Source organism: Bos mutus, chromosome 14 (assembly GCF_027580195.1).
Source record: "Bos mutus isolate GX-2022 chromosome 14, NWIPB_WYAK_1.1, whole genome shotgun sequence".
Lineage (NCBI taxonomy): Eukaryota > Metazoa > Chordata > Mammalia > Artiodactyla > Bovidae > Bos > Bos mutus.
The window spans coordinates 24110348-24128726 of record NC_091630.1 but is presented as its reverse complement, the minus strand read 5'-3'; the positions used below and the strand labels follow the sequence as shown (position 1 = coordinate 24128726).

At 33.3% G+C, this 18379-nt stretch overlaps 1 protein-coding gene across 5 annotated transcripts in view; it reads right to left on the bottom strand.

Moving 5' to 3' along the window:
* The window catches only part of OXR1 (oxidation resistance 1), a 550155-nt gene that overhangs the window by 61679 nt on the left and 470097 nt on the right, over positions 1-18379 (bottom strand). For all 5 annotated transcript variants that reach the window (XM_070382170.1, XM_070382171.1, XM_070382172.1 and 2 more), the window contains 4 exons: positions 17861-17943; positions 14002-14109; positions 12470-12583; positions 2339-2491 (listed from right to left, as the gene is read on the bottom strand). In XM_070382170.1, coding sequence (XP_070238271.1) covers positions 2339-2491; positions 12470-12583; positions 14002-14109; positions 17861-17943 — 458 coding nt within the window. The remainder of the gene's footprint in view (positions 1-2338; positions 2492-12469; positions 12584-14001; positions 14110-17860; positions 17944-18379) is intronic.

Genomic DNA, 18379 nt, shown 5'->3' with positions numbered 1-18379 from the left:
TACTGCTTTTCATTATATGCCCTTTTGTACTAGTTGATCTTTTAAAGTCCTTTATATGCAAGTATTAGATTAAAAATTAAAACTTAAAAAAAAATAAGATAGCTAACGCCCTACTGTATAGAAGAGAGAATAAGCAAATGAAAAAATGCTCAATATCACAAATCATTAGGGAGGTATAAATTGCATTACCATTAAAGACCAACAAGCATAACTAAATTCTAAAACACTGACAATAGGGAGTTCTGATAAGCATATGGAGCAACAGCAACTCTCAGCAACTGCTGGCAGTAAAACAAAATAATGCAGCCACTTTGAAAGGCAGTTTGGTAGTTTCTTACAGAGCTAAAACCAGTCTTACCACATGATCTACCAATCACACTCCTTAGTATTCAATCAAAGGAAGTAAAAATATATGTATACACAAAACCTGCATATTCATGTTTACAGCAACTATATTCCTTAAGTGTCTAAACTTGAAAGCAACCAAGATGTCCTTCAGTAGGTGAATGGATAAACTGTTGTACAGTCACAGCAACAAAAACAAGTCGTCAAGCCATGAAAAGACATGTTGTTGTTCAGTCCCTAGGTCATGTCCTACTTTTTGTGACTCCATGGACTGTAGCCTGCCAGGTTCCTCTGTCCATGAGATTTTCCAGGCAAGAATACTGAGGTGGGTTGCCATTTCTTTCTCCAGGGGATCTTCCCGACCGAGGGACTGAATGTGCATCTCCTGAATTGGCAAGCGGATTCTTTAGTGCTGAGGCAGCAGGGAAGCCCATGAAAGACATGGAAGACTCTTAAATGCATGTTGAAAGAAGCAAGTCTGAAAGAAGCAAACTTCAGGATTCTATAATAACTGTATGACCCTGACAAACTGAAAAACTATGGAGATAATAAAAAGGTAAGTAGTTTCCAGGGGTTCAAAGAAAAGGATGGATGAACAAACAGAGCACAGAGGATTTAGGGGGCAATGAAACTATTTTGTATAATACTGCAATGCTCGATACACGTCATTATACAGTTCTCAAAACCCGCAGAATGTAGGACACAAAGAGTGAATTCTGATGTAAACTATGGAATTCCACTTTAAGAATAAGACAAGAGAGAAACCATGTTAACACTAACCAAAAGGAAGGTGAAGTGACTACATCCATAACAATCAAAGCAGATTTCACAGCAAAGACTATTACCAAGAATAAACAGTTTTTCATCATAATTAAACAAATCAATTCATCTAGACAATTTAAGAATCCCAAACATTTTTGTACGTAAGCACAGCATTTCAAAATAACAAAATAAAAACTGATAGATGAGGAGGGGAAAATAGACAAATCCACAATTGTAGAGGTATTTCAACATCCTTCAGTCAATAATTAATAAAACAAAATCAGTAGGGATACAGAAAAATAACACTCAACTTGACATAAGTGATATTTATAGACTACTTCTCCCAATAACAGTTGAATACATATTCTTTTCAAGTACACATGTAACATGTATCAAGATTTACCACACTATGGACCATAAAACATTAAGTTTTCAAATAGTCGTCATGTTCTCTAACCACATGGTGGAAAAACATTAGAAATCAGTAACAGAAAGATATCTCAAAAAACTCCAAGTAACAAAGAAACTAAACTAAGAAACTTCTGCATATTCCATGGGCCAAAGAATAAATAAAGAGAAAGTAATGAATAAAAATACAACATATCAGAACTGTGGATGTAGTTAAAACAGTACATGGGGGAAATTTATAGCACTAAACATCTATCTCAAATACTCATAATTTATGAATTACAGCTATAAAGAAATGGTTTTCATGTGTGACTTCTCAAGTCAGTAGTATCATACGGTACTTACTTTCTAGGAAATATGTGGATTTCTTCTGAACACTGTGGTACTTTTACTAATTTCCTTTGAATATCACAAGTTCTCTGCCTTAGAAAATCAACAATTGTGACAGATAAAACACAGATTCAAACTGGATTTGAATTCTGGCCAGGATAGAGAAACCCTGCACTTGCTAACCTTTTCTTAAAAAGTTTCTTTTTTCCCCTGTGGTGAAGGAACATTTAGTCACTAAGTCATGTCTGATTCTTTTGCAACCCCATGGTCTCCAGCCCACCAGGCTTCTCTGTCTATGGCTTTCCCAGGCAAGAATACTGGAGTGGGTTGTCATTTCCTTCTCCAATGGTGAAGGAAAAGAACTGCCTATTTCACAAGCTTATTTTACAATGATCACCAGGTGCTGATGCTGATGACTAAAAATATAAATGCAAACTGTCATATTTTACTAGTAAAAAATGATTAAAAGTTTTTCTAAAGTGCTATTCCTTACCTTGCTACTGGTAATATATCTGCAATTAATTTTAAGAAATTTCTCAGTAAATGCTTCTTCCTCCTCAGAAGTTGAAGATACAACTCGTACAGGTCGAATAGCAGTAAAAGCAGATGAGGGAGTTGGTTCTTTTGGGTGGACTACATCAGGAGTCTTTAAAAAAAAAAAAAAAGATAAAGGCATTTCAGTGAACTAAATAAAACTAAGCACATTATTAAAGCCAAATGAATAGCTTTCCTCAGTAAGTACTTTTCCTTCTCATCATATTCTGGAGATCAGCTCAAAATGTTTTTATTATTTTAAAAAAGGGAAAACAGTCACTTTTTTTACATTTGGAAAAGATCTCCAGCACAGCTTAAACTTGTATTTTCAATTACTTCTTTAATGAGAATATATTTATAGAATGATATTTTTTACATATATATACACACACACACATATATATAAATCATCATGAAAATGTTGAAAACCATCTCTTCTATATTGACACCCTAAATATACACAATACACACATACACATTCAGTTGCTCCTGAATTAAATGACTGGTCCTGATCATTTAATAAGTTCCTCAGGTGTTGGGACAGAGAAAATGTGAGTGCTTGTCTATGAACCTAGGAATTCAGCAGAATCCATTCAGTGAAGAACTTTTTAAAATTTCAAGCTATAATGAGTTTATCAGTAACATTTTACAAGGTATTAATTAGTTAGATCATAGGTTCTTAACTTTTTTGACGCCATGGAGCATTTCCACAGTGAAGCCTATAGACTTCCTTTACAGAAGGGAATTTTTTTTGAATACTTAAAATAAATTACAAAGAAAAACAATTGTATTGAAACACAATTATCAAAACACTTTTTAATTGGATATATAGGTATCTATGATTCTTTATTAATACATTAAATTAAAAAGATCTAGAGATGACTCTTATAATGATAATTTTGAAGCACATGGCCATAGACAACATTCTGTGATATCTACAACAATACTAAATTGATTTGAAAATAAGTGAGCTCTGCTGGGGACAAAGTCACAGGTATATCTGGTGCTTTTCTGTAGTTTACTGCTTATATTCCTAATACTCAAAAACGTTAGATTTCACTTAAAATTTTTTATATCCAAGTTCAAAGAACTCATAGTTCTCCCAAAGATCAGTATTATGTACAAAAATAAGACGATTAGACAGGTGCCTTTTAATTTCTGTTTTAAGGAAAAGACCGATGCTGGGGGGGACTGGGGGCAGGTGGAGAAGGGGACAACAGAGGATGAGATGGCTGGATGGCATCACTGACTCGATGGGCGTGAGTCTGAGTGAAGTCCGGGAGTTGGTGATGGACAGGGAGGCCTGGCATGCTGCGATTCATGGGGTCGCAAAGACTCGGACACGACTGAGCTACTGAACTGAACTGAACGAAACCATTTCATGTTTTATGAGTAAATTCACAATAACTTATAAAATAGCTTTCATGTAATAGCAAGGTTCTTCAGAGTTTTGAACTAAAACCTGCCACACTGTAATTAATACCTAATAGTTATGACTTGTCCTTTTGAAATAATTAACAAGACTGCTTCTTCGTCAATCTCACAGACTCTTATATACTTGAAAAGAGCTACCAAATTTTAACATAACTTTTCCTACTCTAATAAGTAGATCTAATTTCTTAAGCCTATATGAGGAAAGAATTTTTAGAATTCCTTTCTAAATTTCATATGCCCTTCCTAAAATGGAGGGTTGAATCCCAAGCACTTGAGCAGATATTCAACAGATATTTTTCAAGACAGACCAGATAAGAACACTATAAAACAACTACATTTAATATACTATAGCTTATTTTTTAAAAACCTAAAATGAAATTGCATTTTAATGCTGCATGACATTGTAAATCATTATTATCAGTTTTTTCATTTTATGATGCAAATTATTAACTTCACATTCATCCTATTGTGTCTGGCAGAACTGTATCTAAGAGTTTTGTATCATATATAAATTCATTTAGCACAAATGATAAATAAGGGAATTAATAATAATATTAATTGGAATCTTTATATTTAAGTATTATTAAAACCATAAGACATATACTATTGCCTTAATTTACTTTTATTTATTTTTTCCATTACCTTAATTTTTGAGCAAACTTATACTTGGCTAAATTCAGTAACTTGCCCAATGAGTAAGATGAAGCTGAGATGAAAACCCACAGTGCCAAAAAATCAACTAGTGAGCTTAACTAGAATACTATGTACTTTCCATTTCAAATATTTTTCTAAATGACTGTGTGCACAGGGGGAAAAAGTTAATACAAAGACATCAGAAAGTCCCCTGCAAGTTGGCACAAAACTACAAATAAAGTTTGTGATGTTGTTCACTTACTCTCAAATCAGGTGACAACATCATCTACTATATAACCATATTATTCACAAAAATTGTATGTACCTTGTTACACTGTCAAATATTTCCCTTAAAAATAGACCTTATAGAACAGTTTGCTGTTGTTACATCACAGTCTCAAATTCTATTATACAACTCAGTATCATTAGCAATTCCGATTTGTCAATGTAATCCTATTAAAAATAACACAGATTAGTTTAACAAATGCTTCAATTATAACACAAAAGAGTATTTCTTGAAAAGAAATCAAAATTGTTTGGAGGAATCTTAATCAGAATCCATTTTAACTTACATACATACTGATACAAAGCATCAGCATCTCTGTATTTCTGTGAATTTACAAATTCTGTTTCTTAATAAGGTGATTTTGAGGCTTATTTGACTGCTTTCTGAAGCTTCTTTCTGCAATTTTGCTTTAGCCACTAGGGATGGAAAGGTTCTTAAAAATATAGAATTAAAAATTATCAAGCCTCAATAATCACTTCAATTGTTCAAATGTGCAAAAGCAAAGCAATTTTATGACAAGTGACCCAAAAAGGCCATCTTTTTCTGTACAATATGATTAAGTATTATATAATTTGTAGACTATTATTATAAATCATTATCATAAGCTAATTAGCAACTACAAACTCTCCTTTTCCCATGCTGCCTTGGCTTTATTGAGGTTTTGCTCTTTAGTGACTGAAAATATGTAGAAATGTTCTCTGGTAACACATAGGTTAAGGTATATAAAATTTGAGGAGGAAAAGCCATACAAGGCACAGAAATACCAACATTTTATTTCATACAACATAATATAATCTAAAAGAAAATGTTATTTTTAAAGCAATGTACATTTCTTAACCAGTAAATATGATGAGTATCATTTATTTTGTATAAATTATGTTTAACTATCACTCTCAGAATTTATTTAAATTCCACTTCTTAAGAATTTGAGGCTTTTAAATCCAACATGCAGAATAAAATACAATACAAATAAAAAACAAAAATATTAGAGTGAAGAAAAACTTAAATGCAATTTTATGTGCTGTACTTGGGGTTTGGATCTGGCTTTGAACTTTTTAGCAACCAGGTTAAAAAGCAAAGAAGAATCAGTTTTTAAATTCTTTATGAAAACAATGCTCCCATTCAGAATCTAAAGAAACCTCTTACTCAGTAATTTAACTATTTATTTGTGATGTTACAAATAAAGAGATTTCTTCTATATAAAGAACTGCTTTCCCAAAATCTACATAAATACTAAGTCCTACTATGAAGTTCTGTTTTCACATATTTCAAATATAAAATTTTGTTCTAAGACTATAAGACTAAGTTATAATTAGAGCACCATCATTTAAAAAGCACATATTAAAAATTGTAACTCCTGGTTTTTAAATTAAGTTTAAAAGCACCAAAGCTAAATTATACTATACAATATATAGATAATATACAATTCATGTGTTATTTATACATTTGGCATTTACAGCATTTATAGTTATTTAATTTCATGCAAAGATGAACTCGATAAAGGACAGAAACGGTATGGACCTAACAGAAGCAGAAGATATTAAGAAGAGGTGACAAGAATACACAGAAGAACTGTACAAAAAAAGAGCTTCACGACCCAGATAATCATGATGGTGCGCTCACTCACTTAGACCCAGACATCCTGGAATGTGAAGTCAAGTGGGCCTTAGAAAGCATCACTACGAACAAAGCTAGTGGAGGTGATGGAATTACAGTGGAGCTACTTCAAATCCTGAAAGATGATGCTATGAAAGTGCTGCACTCAATACGCCAGCAAATTTGGAAAAGTCAGCAGTGGCCACAAGACTGGAAAAGGTGAGTTTTCATTCCAATCCCAAAAAAGGCAGTGCCAAAGAATGCTCAAACTACTGCACAACTGCACTCATCTCACACGCTAGTAAAGTAATGCTCAAAATTCTCCAAGCCAGGCTTCAGCAATATGTGAACTGTGAACTTCCAGATGTTCAAGCTGGTTTTAGAAAAGGCAGAGGAACCAGAGATCAAATTGCCAACATCTGCTGGATCATGGAAAAAGCAAGAGAGTTCCAGTAAAACATCTATTTCTGCTTTATTGACCATGCCAAAGCCTTTGTGGATCAAAATAAACTGTGGAGAATTCTGAAAGAGATGGGAATACCAGACCATGTGACCTGCCTGTTGACAAACCTATATGCAGGTCAGGAAACAACAGTTAGAACTGGACATGGAACAGACAGGATCCAAACAGGAAAAGGAGTACGTCAAGGCTGTATATTGTCACCCTGTTTATTTAACTTATATGCAGAGTACATCATGAGAAACGCTGGGCTGGAAGAAGCACAAGCTGGAATCAAGACTGCCGGGAGAAATATCAATAACCTCAGATGTGCAGATGACACCACCCTTATGGCAGAAAGTGAAGAGGAACTAAAAAACCTCTTGATGAAAGTCAAAGTGGAGAGTGAAAAAGTTGGCTTAAAGCTCAGCATTCAGAAAACAAAGATCATGGCATCTGGTCCCATCACTTCATGGGAAACAGATGGGGAAACAGTGGAAACAGTGTCAGACTTTATTTTTCAGGGCTCCAAAATTACTGCAGATGGTGACTGCAGCCATGAAATTAAAAGATGCTTACTCCTTGGAAGGAAAGTTATGACCAACCTAGATAGCATATTCAAAAGCAGAGACATTACTTGGCTGACAAAGGTCCGTCTAGTCAAGGCTATGGTTTTTCCAGTAGTCACGTATGGATGTGAGAGTTGGACTGTGAAGAAAGCTGAGTGCTGAAGAATTGATGCTTTTGAACTGCGGTGTTGGAGAAGACTCTTGAGAGTCCCTTGGACTGCAAGGAGATCCAACCAGTCCATTCTGAAGGAGATCAGTCCTGGGTGTTCTTTGGAAGGAATGATGCTACAGCTGCAACTCCAGTACTTTGGCCACCTCATGTGAAGAGTTGAGTCACAGGAAAAGACTCTGATGCTGGGAGGGATTGGGGGCAGGAGGAGAAGGGGATGACAGAGGATGAGACGGCTGGATGGCACCACTGACTCGATGGACAAGAGTTTGGGTGAACTCCAGGAGCTGGTGATGGACAGGGAGGCCTGGCGTGCTGCAATTCATGGGGTCGCAAAGAGTCGGACACGACTGAGCAACTGAACTGTACTTATTTTAATATAATATGTAACATAAGCTTATGTTTATTATATAACAAAGTATATGTTACATATTTACATATGAAAATTTAGATTTAAAAGCATGGAAGTTAAAATAATAATTTACATATATATTATGTATAATAGGTAAAATATACTTCACATACAGGTATTTTAAATTTATTCTTGGTTTAAATATATAATAGTATAAACAAAGAGAGAGGAAGCAGGGAGTAAAGAGGAAGGTAAACAGAGGGGAGAGGAATGTTGTAACTAGTCTAAGGATGGCATATATGAGAACAATTTTTAAAGCATATGCTGTATTTAATCTCTTCGACCCACATTGATATTTTTAGCTAAAATTTTTTTAACTTTGTGCATGTGTGCTATGACTTTAACATCTGTTTTCAGGTATGTAAGTTCAATATGTCAATGAATTATGTGCTTAGTATGATTAAAATAGAGGGAGGTTTATTTTATTAGATATCACATATATTCTCAAGATCCCCAAAACTCTGTAAGAAATTAACATCACTCTTTTATATATCCTCTCATCTATACGTGAAGAAAACAGTCACTGAATGTCTTTTAAAAAAAATGTTATTTGACTCGAGTTAGAAAATGTTCTACAGCTTCCTGACTAAACTATGTGATTGTCTTTAAATTTTATAAAAGGCAAAGTTTTTATGGCTTCACTGTATCACCCAAGTAGATGTGCTGAAGTCCTAACCCTCTTCCTCAGAATGTGACCTTATTTTGAAATCAGGTTTTCACAGATGAAGTTAAGCTGAAGTCAAACAGGAGTAGAGTGGACCCTTAATCCAACTTAACTGGCTTCTTTATCTGAAGAGGAGACCACTATGTGAAGGCACAAACACACAGGGAGAAGACAGCCCCGTGACTACAAAGGCAGAAACTGGAGTGATCTACACCAAGACCAAGAAGGACAAGGATTGTGGGTAAACACCAGATGCTAGAGGAGGCAAGGAAGGACCCTCCCTCATAAGGAGATACCATACCCCTGCCAACATCTTGATTCCAGATATCGAGTCTCTACAACTGTGAGGTAAATTTCTGATTTAAACCACCCATTTTGTGATCCTTTGTTACAGCAGTTCTAGGAAATGAATACAGGTAAATAATTTTTTCAGATATAAAAACAGAAGAGTAACATATTAAAGAGTCCAGAGAATCTTATATTGGGAGTAAAGAAGAAACGAAGCAATATTTTTGTTCACCTTTTAATCATTCTAAGCAATACTTCTGAATCATCTGCTTTACTTTTATTTTTGCTTTGTTAAGCAATAATTTGCTGTATTACTTCCACACAGCTCTTTACTACAAACTTTCTAGTTTCTACAACTTGTGACACAAATATTTTAAGACTGTATGTTTCAATCTCAGAGAATGCATACTGCTAATCCTTAAGCTTTAATGAATTAGCTCAAAAAGTGATTAAGAATATAACACAAAATCTGAATGCAGACTGTCAGGGTTTAAATCTCAGCTTTACCACTCATTAAATATGTGACTTATATAAATTACTCATTCTCTCTATGCCATAGCTTCCTTGATAATAAATGCATAGTAACTACTTTTAAAATATTAACAGTAACTGCAGCAATATAATTATGCTTAAAAAGAAGCTTTTAGTGTGTGTAAACTCTATTAATACTTTATATATTTTCTCCTGTAAGACCTTCTAGGCCTCCCATAGAATCTCTCAGAAGCTTTTCAAAATTGTATTTTCTTACTACCATGAAATATAATTTGAAAATTATGTTTCCTTAACATATTAGAAGTACTGTCCTTTTCTTATTTTTCACTTAGAGTACAGTAAAGAATGTTTTATATTAAGGAGAATAAAGGTATCTACTGTCCCATTCTTCAGTGGAATATATTAACATAAAGCAGAAATTAAAAGCTATTTAAAATCATGTCACTTTTCCATATTACTTATATTAAACATTTTTCCTCTGAATTCTATACTGAGTATATCGCATTAGCAGCTCTAGCCTAAAATGACATTAGCATAATAAATAAATTTTAAGATGCACAGAAATTAAAGGAAGTAAACAAAGAAGGTTTCTATATTTATAAAAGAATGACAGATTAAAAAAAATTTTTTAAGAAACGTTCACAGTACGAAAGTGATAGGTCTCACTACATTTACAATGATTAAATATTACCTATCTTTAGGAGCTGGGTCCAAATATTTACTGAGCAACAGTAGTTTCTGAGTTACCAATTTCCAGCTATAAAGTGGAAATTCAAAAAACACGGACTCTGGACTAACCTGCCTTGAAATCCTGATTCAGATACTAGCAAGCTGAGTGATAGACGCAAGAGTACTTAACCTTTCTCCCTCAGTTTCCTCATCTGTAAAATAAGTACTGTACTGTTAATATACTAGAAGAAACAGATGGCACACCAATTTGAATGATTTTAGGATAGTAATAATAATGGAACTATTTACAAAGGTATACAGTGTATACGAAAATTTAGGGCAAACAACAGAGGCTTCATCGTCACCCATAGGCCCAAGAAGTAAGGGAGAGAGACAGACAGGGAGGGCTCTGTGGAAATGGTCATATGACAAGAAATTAGCTGCTGAAGAATGCAGCCACTCTGGAGTGACCCTGTAGGAAGACAGCTGAATAAATATGCTCCTCCTCTGTTCCTCTTATCTTCTGTTAGTGTTCTCAGAAGACCAAAACCAACAGAAATGAAAGGTCAGGGTGGCCCATCCATGATGCAGGCTACCACCTAAAAGGATGAAGAAGGCTGTAGAATAGGTCTAGAGGGAAAAACAAAGACAGCCAGGCCAGGCGCTTATCTCTTAAGTTTGAGGTTAGGCTTAGATGGAAATTCTTTTAAATTGCTTAGAATTTTATATGACATACAGTAAATTTTAGCTCTTTAGCATATACTTACTCTCACTTTCATTCTATCTTCTTCCACATTTCTTCATCAATATATGAAAACATGAGGGGGGACTGTGTGATAATTCCCAAAGATTATATTTTATATAAAAATAAAATATTAAAAAAAACCAAAAAAGATCCTTTATGGCAGTAACATTTTAGCCTTATAAATAAGCCCTTAAAAAGCTGAACATTCAGGAAACCAATCAGTGAATATTAGAAATACAAACTTTTGACAATTTATGGGAAAACATATTAAAAACTAATAAACAGTATTTGAATTAATATAATACAGATGAATTATATCAAATAAAACATAAGATCATAAAATCCTTGCTTCTAAGGAACTTACACACAGAGTGTGGGAAATATACATTCAATAATTACAATATAGAGACAGAAGCACTTGAAATATTGTATATAAAAAGTCACATGGGAATATTATCTCAGAGGCTAGTAATGAATATATTTCTAGCTTTAAAAAGATATAACTAAAGTTTATAAAATTACTGTTCAAAAGAATTATTTCTGACGATTGCGCACAATCAGACAGTAGGTGGTGATCATCACATGGGTAAAGGCAACTTCAAGAACTCATGTTTCTTACCGCTTTCCTGGATTCATCTCAGGGAGAAAGAATTTATCCATATGACTAGTCATATTAGAGGACACTTTGGGGCCACCTTTGACAGAAGCTGAGACACTAAAGGTTAAAAATGTTTCACGGCTTTATTGTTCTTTCCTTCTCTTTTACCAACATGGCTAAGTGAAGAAGACAGCATTTTCATGTAGATTTTATTGCTCTCTTGAGCCTCAGCACTCTCTTCTCTTTGATCTTATGCCTTTCAATAAAGCCACTTAATAGGCAGATTTGGGTTAAAGCAAAGGACAAGAAAAGGACCCCACAGGTTCCTAGTCAGGCAAAATACTACAGTCAAGCTTTTCACAATTATGTTTTAGTGTATGGAACACAGCTAAATTAAACTATCCTAAGGTTACACTACTCTCCTTTGTCATTGCCCCTTATGAATACAGCACTTTGTTAAGGCCCATGAGAAAATGGTATGGCCATGTTCAAAAAGGTATCCCTGCATCGTTTGGTCCAGTAATACCTATCATTAGAACCTCACTTCCATTTTCATCGATGATAAGAATAAATGTAATATATTCCTTTCATGGGCTTCTCTGGTGGCTCATACAGTAAAGAATCTGCCTGCAATGCAGGAGACCTGGGTTTGATCCCTGGGTCAGGAAGATGCCCTAAAGAAGGGAATGGCTACCCACTCCAGTATTCTTACCTGGAGAATTCCATGGACAGAGCAGCCTGGTGGGCCATAGTCCATGGGGTCACAAAGGTACAGTGTTGTCATTTTTATAAGATAGCCAACATGATAGTATATGATTAACTTATTAAATATTTAAATTATTATGATATTTATAAATTATTACGTGGTATTTATAAGAGGGCTGATGAATATCTTTGGATTACTACCACCACTAACAGTAAGTTAATTTAAGCAATCTGATTTAATAAGAATGTTTACTTTAAAAATTGGGACTTACAAATTTAATTAACAAAATGAGGTAAAATTTTATTCTAGCCATAGTTAAACTAAGATTAAATAATGATGATATATATACAGTGCCATTTCTTGATAGCTTTGTAAAGAAGGGAAACTTACAGTGGTCTTCTCCAATTCTGCCTCGGATGATGTTGGTGACAGAGGACTTATGGGGCTTAGAGATGGAGAGCTCTCAACACTGGAGACATATTCAGGATCAGGAACATATAAAACCTGAGAGAACACATTCACATAAAGATTCAGTCAAACTAAAATATTAATAATCACATGCTGTTCTCTAAGAAAACACCATTAACAATATCCTTGAGAAATAAATTTTAAAAATTAAAACCTTCAGATTAAAAGTATCTTATTACTGAAATAATCTTTAACAAAGTTTAAAAAGATTCAAATTTAATTTAGATAGGTTTGATAACACAGACTGTGGGCAACAGTGAAGGGAAACAATGATCCTTATAAATTATGGGTGTTCCTCTTAAAGGACAATTTGGGAACAGCCAGCAAAGTTTAAAATGCACACATTCTTTAACTGAGCCATTTTATGTCTAGGACTTCACTTTATAGATATACCTGAATATAACAAAAAAGATATAAACAAGAGTGTTCCTTACAGCAATGTTTACAATAGCAAAAAAAGCAGAAAATCTAACGTTTACCGTGCTTAGTTAAATCACAATATAAGCACACCTTGTTTTATTGTGCATCACCTTACTGTGCTCCACACATACCACGTTTTTACAAGTTGAAAGTTTGTGGCAATCCTGAGTCAAGCAAGTCTATCAGTGCCATTTTCCAACAGCATGTGCTCATTTTCTGTCTGTGTGTTACAATAGGTAATCCTTGAAATAGTTCAAACATTTTACTACTATTATGTTTGTTATGCTGATATGAGATCAGTGACTACTGCAAAAAAAATTATGACTCTCTGAAGGTTCAGATGATGGTTAGCATTTTTTAGCAATAAAGTTCACTCAAATTACAGTTTAAATCAAGGTATATACTTATTTTATACATAATGCTATCACACACTTAAAAGACTACAGTGCAGTGTAAATATAACTTTTATACACACTGGGAAACCAAATAATTCTGTGACCTGCTTTACTGTGATATTTGCTTTACTGCAGTGGTTTGGAACCAAATCCACAGTATTTCCAATGCATACCTGTATACTGGTACAGTGCAACATTCTAGATACATGAGAAAGTCTGAGACGGAGTTATGCATAAATAGAACATTTTTCCAGATCAAAATTATTTTTTTAAAAAAAGAAGAAAGGGCCAGAGTATTTTTGGAAGGGTATACAAACTAGTAACTACAGTTGCTTCTGGAAAAGGAAAACTTTAAGTCAATTACCCTTAAAGAAGTTTGAATTTTTTATCATATACATGTCCTGCTTTGAACACTTCTAAAAGCTCTTTAAAACTATATTTGAAAAGACAATTTAGTTATTTTCATTAATATTAAAAATTCACATGGATATAAGTGACATTTAATCTTTTCTTCTAGAACCAATATGATTTGTTCAAAGTACGCACAAAATTATTCTTCTTAAATTAACTATATTGCAATGGACACTCTGTCTTAACAACTGAATGCTTCTAACCATCAACGCATTTAGAAAATGATACCTGTCCAGTAACAACTGCTCGGGAGAATAATTTATTTAATTGAACAAGTTCGTTGGGCGTTGTATCAAATTTCAGGGCTATACTATTCAAAGAATCCCTTGATTCAACCTGTTTAAAAGAAAAAGAAATTAATGTGTCAAAAGAGAAAATCTAAACCATAAGGTTTAATGATCATTAATATGTCTATGGAACAATCTTACATTTGATTGGTAAGTGCTGTATTTCCATCTTTAGAGATAGAATAGCTTGAGAAATTTTGCGTTTGTTAACAATTAGTCTCAATCTATTATCAGAGTATATGCTTTACCATCATACATTACAATTATATGAAGTTCTCTACTTCAAGCAATTTCAAAATACAAACCATAATTTACAAAACACAAGTGATTTTCATCTTACAAAAGCTTTAAAGCAATATACTATAGTTTCTAAAAATATATATAACTTTTATAAAGTAATTTTACTTTAGTAAAGCATGTTGTACTAAACTTGAAATGCTATTTCTAGTAATCTTTATATACGTAACCTGTCATTTAAATGGATAAATTAGAAAATATATTCAAACCAAAGCTGAGGAATATGTTTGTGAATCGGTATTATCTTAATGAATCATACTTATAGAAATCTTAAATTATGAGATTTAATTGCCAATTATCCTGAAACAAAAATGTCATTTGATTGGTCAACATATTCCTTTAGAATTCTCCATAAATAAAGCATTATGAGAGCTCTGTAGAGAACAAAATGAAGTGCAATTAAATAGTTTTACTGCATAAAAGATTTATAATCTATTTGGACAGTAAGAAAGACAAAAAAGATTATATAAAAGATGAAAAGCAGTTTAAATGAAACAACAAATACAACAAAAGCTGAGTAGAGATAAAACAACATATTTGTTCCTAAATGTCCAAGAAAGGTTTTATGGAAAAGATTTAAAGCTAAATCTTGAAGAAGGGGTAGGAATTTGAGAAGTAGAGAAAAGGGAAAAGAACATTCAAAGTTGAAAGAATAGAACCGACATATCAGAGATAGAAAAGTTACAAAACACATTTGTGAGATTTTGTAACTTCCACCTAAATATCCAGAGTACACTTATGAATTTATGATTTTAGGAAGGGAAATAACTAGAGTTAAATCTCAAAAAAGGATGATATTAATAGGGTATTTTGAATTAGACTGTAATAGACTTTGAAAAATCAGGAAAAGTAGATATGAATGTGGGGGGGCTAAAAATATCCAATAAATATATATTTTCCTTTTAAGGTTTGTAAAACCAAACTGATGTCAAAGACATGAATAAATAACCTAGTTCCGCTCCTTCTGTGCAAACTTTCTCATCTATGCAGTGAGACGGTATTTCATTCACTTTATTGAGATAATGTATGTAAAAGCTCTCTGTAAACCAATTTTACTTTGCTGTAACATCTGAAAATTTATAAAATTACTTTCTTTCATATGAATTAATGCACATTTCATCTTCACTATTATTACTAATTGGGGTAATGAAGTAATTAAGAAAAGCCCACCAATATAAAGCAATAAAGTCATGTGGCTGAGAGGCATCTTAGATTTGTGGCAACAGGTCCAGGATTAATGAGACAAGAGAATCGATGCAGAAAAACCAATAAAATACTACAGGAGTAGATAATCTTTAAAGTAATAAAAATGTAAAAGAGATTAAGGTATAAGATTTTCAAATAAGACTCAAGAGAATATAGGAATGGACTGAATGAGGTAGTAATACAGTAGTAGTTGTAGAATGTCACAGGTGTGAACGTTAATGAGCAACTGATGCTAAATCCAAAAATGCCAACCTGGATGAACAACAGACTGATGGTAAATGGAATAAAAAACTAGGCACTGGGCAAGGATGAAGAAAGAATTGGTATAAGGTTTTCTATAGTTTGTTAAATATGATGATTTAATGTATATGAAGGACATGTGTAGGTTATATGCAAATACTGTGCCATTTTATGTAAGGGATTTGAGCACCTGTGGATTTTTGTATCTGTGGGACTGCTGGAACAAATCTCCCAGGATACTGTATTTTACACCTGTTTCGCTGGTTCTGCTCTTGTCGATTCCAAATGTGAGTGGTCCCTTGTATCTTTTCACTTTTCCATTTCCATTCTATTAGTCGGAAATCTTAAGAACTTTACTATCTGAAGTGAGACCCAAACTTTTTCTATTTCTACCTAAACTTTAAGCATCTAGAAAGGTAGAAATAGAAAAAAGTTTGGGTCTCACTTCAGATAGTAAAGTTCTTAAGATTTCCGACTAATAGAATGGAAATGGAAAAGTGAAAAGATACAAGGGACCACTCACATTTGGAATCGACAAGAGCAGAACCAGCGAAACAGGTGTAAAATACAGTATCCTGGGAGATTTGTTCCAGCAGTCCCACAGATACAAAAATCCACAGGTGCTCAAATCCCTTACATAAAATGGCACAGTATTTGCATATAACCTACACATGTCCTTCATATACATTAAATCATCTCGAGGTTACTTATAATACTAATATAATGTAAGTAAACAGTGGCCAGTAAGGGAAATTCAAGTTTTGCTTTTTGGAACTTTCTAGAATTTTATTCCCCAAAATATTTCAATCCATGGTTGGTTGAATCTGTGGATGCAGAACCCAAGGATAAAAAGGGTCAATTGTAACTGCAAATTTCAATTAACCTCTTCCCCAAAATAACGATTCTTAATTTAAATTTCAACTTGCAACCAATAACACAAGTTTTATTGAATTACAAAAAAAAAAAATCGGTAAGCTCTTGAATTCAAAACCAACTAAAATTTCATAATTCTTCACAATTGTGTGATTACATATGTAGACAATGAAATGCCCCATGCCTAAAGTCTTATGCCTTAATGAAACATCAAATTACACTACTAAAGAGTTTACTGTCTGAATTTATATTCTTAGTTTCTCAATTAGGCAGAGAAGGTACGAGCACACTCAAGTTTATAATATGTTTGAGAGAAGATTCTTTTGATAGTAGTAAATACATTTCTACCCTAAATTATGTCATTTCAAACCTTTTAAAAATAATTAAAATTTCAAACTGTCAATTACACAGTTTATGAAAATAAAGTGTGACTCAAGGTTTTGATACTTTGTTCAATTTTTAGAATTTATAAAAAATAATCAAGACTCAAGCCAAGATTGGAAGGCTTTGTGATGACACAAATGTATAACTTACTATTTTCTTAATACAGATATAACAAAATATTAGACAAACTATAGTTAAAATAACTGCTTTATAACATGTTAACATTATCTAACAACACTTACATTTAATCAAATAAGCAGCATACCACAGATTAGATTTCTCACTTTAGTCCTCCATAGTAACCAGAAATATGAAAAGCTGACTCTAAGGACATTTTTGAGAGTCATTTCTAGAACAGAGAAACTTAGCTATGTATCAGTGCAAATAATCGAATGAGAGAGGTTATTCTAGAAAATTAATATCAATTTGCTTTTTCCATATTCTGTCATTCTCATTATCACTATCATTGCTGGGAATACAATGAAGATCACATTTTTTAAAAAGTAAGTGCTTACCTAAAAGCCCAATCTAATAAAAATTATTGTAGCACAGAAACTTTAACTCCCAGCAAACTATTATTTATTAAATTTTCTAGAATTATCTTCATATCACACTTAAAAAAAAATCCTAAATACAATTAAAAAACAAGTATCATTGTTAGTAAAAGTTACTGACAGTGAAGTACAGATTTTTAAAATAAGGAAATTAGGAACCCTTGTCTCATTTACAGTATAAACAAAGAATACCTTCAATAAGACTATCACAAACAGAAATCACCTTTTCCAAAACAAATAACTTACAGTATATTTAACAGTCCCTTTGGGTTTCTGAAAAGACATTCTTCTCCCATCTTTTTTGTCTAGGGTCTTCTTTTGGCCAGTATCTGGAAAAAAAGATGATGTAAAATTCTATTAAATTATTTTCCCTTTCAGAGTAATTTAAGGACAGCTAAATAGAGCTGAGGGAGCAGATATTTACAGATTCACCAGGAATACAGCTTGCCACCTAGGATTCTCTGCTCTAAAATACAACCAAATATCAAAATAAGTAAATGTACTTCCTTCCCTGCTAGGTTTACAAACTGACCAGTATGAAGCAATACATTTAATAACTGGAAGTCAATTCAAAACCTAAGGAAGGAAGGACACAAGATGGCGGAGAAGTAGGTGGACAAGGGGCACATCTCTCTTCATGGATGTATCGGGAACACAGAAGATCAGATGTAAAAGATCATGTGGAGCACGAGCTGAGGCTGGCAGGAATCCCTGACCACCAGAAAGGAATATATAGAGCCACACAAAACTGAGTAGGATGAAGGA